The sequence below is a fragment of the Lottia gigantea genome, assembly GCF_000327385.1.
Source record: "Lottia gigantea unplaced genomic scaffold LOTGIsca_111, whole genome shotgun sequence".
NCBI lineage: Eukaryota > Metazoa > Mollusca > Gastropoda > Lottiidae > Lottia > Lottia gigantea.
The window spans coordinates 358,681-367,476 of record NW_008707025.1 but is presented as its reverse complement, the minus strand read 5'-3'; the positions used below and the strand labels follow the sequence as shown (position 1 = coordinate 367,476).

Sequence of the window (8,796 nt, the reverse complement as noted above, 5' to 3'; positions counted from 1 at the left end):
CGGATGGCCTGCTACTAAAATTCATTTGCCTAAAGAACTAACTCCGTATTGTAGTTTTAGTGACGAACTTACTATAGAGAATGGTATTATTTTTAAAGGTAACTGTGTGCTCATACCTATATCATTACGCGCTGAATTTAAGAAACATTCACACGCTGCACATATTGGTGTAGAAGGATGTTTAAGAAGAGCTCGTGAATGTATGTTTTGGCCTGGTATGTCATCTGATATCAAACAACTTGTATCTGCCTGTGAAACCTGTCACAACTACGAAATATCAAACCAAAAGGAAACTTTGATTAGTCATGAGGTACCAAAGCGTCCGTGGCAAAAAGTTGGTGTTGATCTATTCGAACTGGATAATAAACAATACTTAGTGACTACTGATTACTATAGTAACTTCTTTGAGGTTGATCACCTTTATGATACGAAAATTGGAAGTGTTGTTAATAAACTGAAATCTCATTTTGCTAGGTATGGTATCCCTTGCCAACTAATTTCTGATAATGGACCTCAGTTTTCGTCATTCGAATTTCATCATTTTGCTGAAATCTGGGACTTTGAACATATTACTAGTAGTCCGTATAACAGTCAGTCTAACGGAAAAGCCGAAAGTTCTGTCAAAACTGCGAAACGCCTATTACGTAAAGCTAAAGACACTCATGCTGAATATATAGCTTTATCAGATTTCCGTAATACGCCTACTCAAGGATTGACAACAAGTCCAGCACAACGGTTAATGAATCGACGTACTCGCTCTTTGTTGCCTGTCAAGTCATCACTCCTTGAACCTCGTAATATTAATCCTAAACTGGATCGTGCTGAACTTCAACGTCAGAAGGATAAACAATCTGCCGATTATAATCGCTCAAGGAAAGATTTACCTTTACTGAAAGCTGGAGACGTTGTACGTATTAAACCTTTTAAACTTGGTGATAAAATTTGGAAAAAAGGGGAGGTAATACGTAGACTCAATAAACGCTCTTATCTGATTAGAACTGATGAAGGTACTTTCAGACGCAATCGTAAATTCCTACGTCAAACTGCTGAACAATCTGATTTATTTGTTCCTTATCCTCCGGATGAAGCTGCTGAAAACAACGCAGAAGTATAACATAATCTTCCTGATCAACAAGATGCTGTACAACCTGATGTCGTAGATGATCAACCAGAAGTCAATATACCAGTTCTACAACCTGCTGTTCATGATCGAAATAATATGAGAGACAATATAGTCACACGTTCTGGACGTCTATCACGGAAACCCAAATATCTTAAGGATTATGTTACATAGTCTTACAAAAATGTGTTTTCTTGTATAGTGACTGTGTTTCTTGTATTATGTGAAATTTTATTATCTACGCATAAGTCTGTGTTTCAAAATGTTACGTTTATACTGTGTACTTTATTATTAGGTCAGATTCTGTGTGAAGGACTTAGCTCTTTCTGAAAAGAGAAAGGATGTAACAATATTGACCTAATAAGCCTCTTGACAATATTGTGGTGCATCGCCGGTGCTGAGCATCAGATTATGTAGTTTATATTGTCCAATCGTCTGTGCTTATCTTACTAATGGCTCATCATTAAAGTTTATGTTTATTTTACTCTGCGTGTACGCTGCTCTAACCCGCCCCAAATCATAATTTAACAGTAGGCCTACCAGAGCTCTTCTACTATTCTTTGAAGGGGAACTGTCTGCAACCAACTCAAAATTCGTCTAATTACTTCGATAAACCCTTTATCACTGTGTCCACGACATCGCCAAATTCTACAAGTTTAGCGTGAAACCATTTTTGTCAAGCTTGGAGAAAATCGCCTCTGAAGATTTACCGTGCTTCACTAAAGAAATCTCTGGATTCAGAAAGGGTGGCAGCACTACAAGGTAGGAACTTGAAATTTAACACAGAATATCTTCAAATAACCTTTGAGTTAATGCCTGGGCCCACCTTCAGTGCAAATTGTAACCTGACATATCTCTGCTGCCTGTTAATGTTTTTATCTTGACCCCAATCTGTGAAGCTAGACTAAAAGGCTGAGCTCAGACATATACTTACCAGTTTAAATGGTAATAACTTTTCTTTCGAGGTATGCAAGAAGACATCACCATGGGTTCACATAGGTCTAGTTAAGATTAAGATTCTATTGAATACTTATTTAAAAGGGCATGGGAAACAGCTTCTTACAAAAGGTTAAATATAAAAAGAAGACGATTTCCGAGGTTTTTGATTCGCGATCGACGATTTATTGAATTTCCATATACACAATAGGGTGTACTACTACTAAGTGTATAATATACTCCATTCAAACAACGACCAATGTTCGTATTGTACATCTGAATAAAACGCGCTCATAAAATACTTGGCCCTTTTGGTTCATGTAACGAATTAGCGTATCTTAGCGTCTCAAATGGATTTTGGAATAGTTTACCATTTAATTTATCTTTTAGCTTTCACATCAGGTAAGCTTGCTGTCAATTTTTTTCGTTTTTTAGTTTTTGTAATATTTTCGAGTAATTTATGTAATGGACAGTGTTGAATATTTGTTTTGTAACCCGAGTCAAAACCCTGTAATCTTCTAATTTTTGTTTTCTTTATGTTCCAATAGCATCTTGTCCTAGTGGTTCAAAATTCTATCAAGCTCGGGGATTATGTTTTAAATTGTTTACCGTTTCCAAGAACTATACCGAAGCGGACATAGCCTGTAAGGATAAAGGTGGCATATTAGCAAGAATCAAAGATGGTGCCATTCAGAACTTCACAGAGGACAAATATGCCGGGTAAGATTTCTGTATCCTTAAAGTGAATGAAGTCCAGAAGCTAAACCATGGGGACTGGTTGAACCAAGTTTACGGGGCCCACCACTAAGGGAGCCCGACCCCAAAAAGCAAAAAAAAAAATATATTGTACAATTATAATCGAACTAAGCAACCTAATATATATAATGGGTGAAATAGTATTAACTACAGACTAAAAATAGATATTAACTTATAGAGGGATCTCAAAATGTAGGAGAGCATTTGTTAAAAATGAAATTCCCGGGGGAGGGGCCCCTACTCATTGAAGTCCACTGGCCTCTATACTCATCTTAATTAGCCGCTAATGGAGTGATCTAATTATTCGCTTTATAGTGCGTTGAAATGATGTTGACCACTTGTATCACTCTTATGCAAATTGGTTATATTATTTCGACGGGCCCGCATTCAATTAAACGAAGACAGTGAGATAAATGGCGATGGTTAAATGCAACTCAACATCGTAAATGTTAAATGCCATTCTTCTGAGAAAAATATTTAACGATTCAAATTAGATGCAAATATGTATGGTTGGGGTATTTACAACATATACACTGACAATGAATTGGAAACGGTTTCATATTGATAGTTATATAAAAACTGTCTCTTTCACATGAAAGAAATTGCTTGAAATGACAAAATTCATAACTGCTTTTGTTTTGAGAACCTGCATTTTTTGCATCCGATCTTAGGTGTGAACTGCTCTTAAAGTTTTCTCTAAGGTGTCTCGAAATAAACAATTTAATCAATTTCTTTTTAAAGTAGATTATAACAGCTTATCATTATAATGCTGTTTTCAATATTTGATGAATGAGTTTATCAGGTGTTAATCAAAATATTAATGGATCTATTGAACATTTTCTTTAGAGGGTTATTACACATTCTTATACACTAATAATATTGTTTTAATGTCCGATTCTGGAGGCAAATATTTGAACAAGCAGTGGCGTTAATTGAATAATTGATTTTATCTTATATGACTTCTTGGCCGATTCATGTTGAACCTTGGCATCTTGAGTAAATATGCAAGATTCTTGAATAAAAGTGTTACCATCGGTATTTCTTAAATCTCAGTTAATGTTTTCAGACTCGTAAAATGTAAGTCTCAGATAGAGTCGTTTCAACTGGTCATATTTAAGTTGGTTTTGTCCGAGTCTCAGTTAAAGTTGACCAAACTGGCAAAATGTAAGCCTCAGATATAGTTGTTCAAATTATTAATATCCATGACTCAGATAGTTTTTTTAAGTTAAAAATGGGATGGTGCAAATTGATGCTCTGTGTCCCCGATACACTTACAGGTACAGATTCGCCATCCGTTTGACCATTCGTACCTTTGTCTTAGAAACGGGAATGTTTTTTAGCTAAGCTTATAAGTAGGCCTTAGTAGTGTTCATAGCGCACTTATCGCACACTTATCGAAATTAGAGCCTATAAAAATATATGTGTGTCCGGAATTATCCGCGTTTGAAAGTTAAAATGACGACTCGTCTTTTCTTGAGACTACCACTTACATAGAAGATACATTAAATTTAGAAATAGAAAGTGAAATTTCTAGTTTTAAGTATAAGTTTTGAAAGGTGTATTCGACTTTAGTACATTTTTAGTATTTCTGAAGCCTATTTAAATGTACGCATATTCAAGACCAAAATCAGCCCACAAAAATGCCGACTGTTCCCATTTAAAAAAAAGTAGAAAACCTCTTTATAATCCATTAAAGTTGTTCAATTTGGTAATAATTAAGTCTCAGCTAAAGAATTTTTTTTTTAACTAAGCCATCAGTAATAGTGTTCAAAAGTGTTCTAAAGACTAGCTACATATACTGAAAAATCAAATCACCCTCCAAAATGGCGAACTGTCCCATTAAACTGGTAATATCAGAGTCTTTGAAAACGGGTAATTCTCCTCTATTTAACTTTGTAGAAAATATTTTTGGATTGGTTTGGAAGATGATGATAACGATGGGGTGTACATGTGGGCTGATAACTCCTCAGCAATGTACAATAATTGGCAAACTACACCACCCAGTGGTCGTTGTGCAAGATACACGAAGAGTGGTCTTTGGATAGCTGAATTGTGTTCGGAAATATTGTGGTTCTTATGTGAACTGCCTAAGGGTAAGTGACACAAATGATGCCTAAATTGTAGGAACGCGCTTTATCTTAATTGTTAACCTAAGATGAACTTTGCAATCTGTTTATCAGACATGATATACATCATTCGAATTAGCATTACTGCAATATTAAATAACTATAATAATATACTATCACTGCAATATTTTATCACTGCAATATTTTATCAATGCAATATACTATCACTGCAATAAACTGTTATCACACTCATTGCCTGTCAAAACGGTACGACAATAAAATATTGATTTAAAAAATATTTATTTTCCATCAGCTATAATATCAATAACAATACGTAGTATAACTGGATTCAAAAACAAGAAAACGCTTATTAAAATATTACTAGGATCTACAAGCGTTGAACAGAAAATTTATTTTTAAGAAATTTTGAGTTTTAAAATGTGCAAAAACAAACATATTCAACGGCTTAAATTTTTTTTAAAATGACATCAATATCGTTAGTTGGAATTTCTTTTATCTTTTAATAGCTATTGTTAGCTATTGCATTTTTTTTCTATTTTAGTTCAGGACCCAACAAATGGAATTTTCTACCATCGATTAATAACCACAGATCTCATTGATTCGTCAGCATTTAAATCTTTCTCGGTCCAAAACTACATAAAATGTGTTCAGTTATGTCGCCTTTATCATGAGCTTTGCTTTAAAATCAGCTTTAACAAGACACAAATCCATAGCGATCAATGTGTTTTGTACACTACACATTATGGCTCATCGATAAATGTTGATTCATCGGTGTTGATATATTCTTTATTGTGATTGTTAAGTGTAAATCAATCAACCAATCAAACTTCTATGCCAGTTAGTGGATTTCATCTCAAAGAATAAGTTGGATGATCAGTTTGGTCAATAACAAAATATAACTTTTTTTAATCAAGATTTGTGATGTTATATGTATCCAATAATGAATCACGATGCATATAATATCGGCTGTGGTTCAACCACCACAGAGTCCACGACCTTTCCACCCTAAAGGGACCCCCACCCTAGAAAAAAAATAGGAAAGCATTTGTTAAAAAAAAATCCCGGGGGAAGAGCCCCGAACCACTAAAGTCCACGATTTTTGAGTTCAGCCACTGACAACAACAGCTATATTTTGATTATGGCTCGACATGTCCACACTATAGGCTTACCATTACAAGCTTTGTTTTAATAAACTATGTTATGTCACACTTTGTCATTACCTGCGATATAATATTACTGCTATATACTATCACTGCGATATTTAATGTCACTGCGATGAAATGTTACTGCAATATGCTATCACTGCCCCCTCTGTCCCCCTTTGGCTGCGCCACTGGTTACTACAATATACTAACACTGCGATATAATGTTACTGCAATATGCTAAGACTGCGATTTAATGTTACTGCAATTTACTATCACTGAGATATAATGTCACTACAATATACTATCACTGCGATATAATGTTACTACAATATACTATCACTGTGATATATTGTTACTACAATATACTATCACTATGATATAATGTTACTACAATATACTATCACTGAGATATAATGTTACTACAATATACTATCACTGTGATATATTGTTACTACAATATACTATCACTATGATATAATGTTACTACAATATACTATCACTGTGATATAATGTTACTACAATATACTATCACTGCGATATAATGTTACTACAATATACTATCACTGTGATATAATGTTACTACAATATACTATCACTATGATATAATGTTACTACAATATACTATCACTGTGATATATTGTTACTACAATATACTATCACAGTGATATAATGTTACTACAATATACTATCACAGTGATATAATGTTACTACAATATACTATCACTGTGATATATTGTTACTACAATATACTATCACTATGATATAATGTTACTACAATATACTATCACTGTGATATAATGTTACTACAATATACTATCACTGTGATATAATGTTACTACAATATACTATCACTGTGATATAATGTTACTACAATATACTATCACTGTGATATAATGTTACTACAATATACTATCACTGAGATATAATGTCACTACAATATACTATCACTGCGATATGTTGTTACTACAATATACTATCACTATGATATAATGTTACTACAATATACTATCACTGTGATATAATGTTACTACAATATACTATCACTGTGATATAATGTTACTACAATATACTATCACTGTGATATAATGCTACTACAGTATACTATCACTGTGATATAATGTTACTACAATATACTATCACTGCGATATATTGTTACTACAATATACTATCACTGAGATATAATGTCACTACAATATACTATCACTGTGATATAATGTTACTACAATATACTATCACTGTGATATAATGTTACTACAATATACTATCACTGTGATATAATGTTACTACAATATACTATCACTGTGATATAATGTTACTACAATATACTATCACTGTGGAATAATGTTACTACAATTTACTATCACTGTGATATAATGTTACTACAATATACTATCACTGTGATATAATGATACTACAATTTACTATCACTGTGATATAATGTTACTACAATATACTATCACTGTGATATAATGTTACTACAATATACTATCACTGTGATATAATGTTACTACAATATACTATCACTGTGATATAATGTTACTACAATATACTATCACTGTGATATAATGTCACTGCAATATGCATTCGTTGCGATCAAGTGTTACTGCAATACGCTATCGCTGCGATCAAATGTTACCGCAATATTCTATCGCTGCGATAAAATGTTACTGCAATATTCTATCGCTGCGATAAAATGTTACTGCAATATGCTATCATTGCGATAAAATGTTACTGCAATATGCTATCATTGCGATAAAATGTTACTGCAATATGCTATCATTGCGATAAAATGTTACTGCAATATGCTATCATTGCGATAAAATGTTCTGCAATATGCTATCACTGCAATATAATGTAACCGCAATATGCTTCCACTACGATAAAATGCCTATGCATTATTATGCTATCAATTCGATATGCAATTATCTCATGAACTAAAAAATTAATGCATTGAAGGACTATTCAAGTTAAAACAATATTTTTTGATTATTGTAAACGATATAGAAACACTGCCCTCAAGAGGATATTAGTTACAACACATGGAAAATTAATACAGATTTATGTTTTTAGCGACAATCTACATAATTAAGGAGTTTTTGTCATCTCTGCTTAGCAAAAAAAAAAAGAATTTTAATAACATTTGATTGTATCTATCACATTCGCTACAGTTTACGTTAAGCAACCAATTGTTGACAAAATGTCTTTAAACTTTAATGCATATTTTCTACTGACAAAAACTTTGCTACCAACCAAAACTGTTTAAAATGCTTGCAACGAGATAAAACGAAATGAGTATGGGTACGCCCTAGTACGAAACATCTGCCTCTATTCCAGCCTCTGATAGTTATTTTGACAGTTTATCGTCATAAGTCATAATAACTAGGTCATGTTTTGCGGAAAATCCCACAACACAGAGTCTAGTTTTTCTGTCTCTACACCGACGACTTTCAAAATAGCTATCAAAGGCTAGAATAGAGGCAGATGTTTCGGTCTAAAGTACACCCATAACCTTAATTTGAAATTTCCACGTCTGACATCTAGCAATTCCTGAGAAACGTAACCAAATTATGACGTCACTATCATAATCAATTTAGAAAAAGATCCCAAAAATAGTACCGAAATGAAATAATTAGCGTCGTCATAATAAACAGTGTGTACTTTGATGCCGTACAAGTTATAGCTTGTTCTCACATAGTCTGAGTGTGCTCATATTAGATCAAAAGACTCATGATTGAAGATTTGTATGAATTAT

The 8,796-nt window shown here is 33.2% G+C and overlaps 2 protein-coding genes across 2 annotated transcripts in view; both read left to right on the top strand.

The window, feature by feature from the left end:
* The window catches only part of LOTGIDRAFT_171197 (hypothetical protein), a gene marked incomplete at both ends in the record, with an annotated part of 3,677 nt that extends 2,563 nt beyond the window's left edge, over positions 1-1,114 (top strand). The window contains one exon of the mRNA XM_009047392.1: positions 874-1,114. Coding sequence (XP_009045640.1) covers positions 874-1,114 — 241 coding nt within the window. The remainder of the gene's footprint in view (positions 1-873) is intronic.
* A 1,292-nt stretch (positions 1,115-2,406) lies between these two features.
* Positions 2,407-5,498, top strand: LOTGIDRAFT_171196 (hypothetical protein; the record flags this gene model as incomplete). The annotated part of the gene is made up of 4 exons (XM_009047391.1): positions 2,407-2,458; positions 2,605-2,776; positions 4,712-4,905; positions 5,446-5,498. 4 exons carry the CDS (start codon positions 2,407-2,409, stop codon positions 5,496-5,498), a joined length of 471 nt encoding a protein of 156 aa, XP_009045639.1.
* Between the last annotated feature and the right edge of the window lie 3,298 nt (positions 5,499-8,796).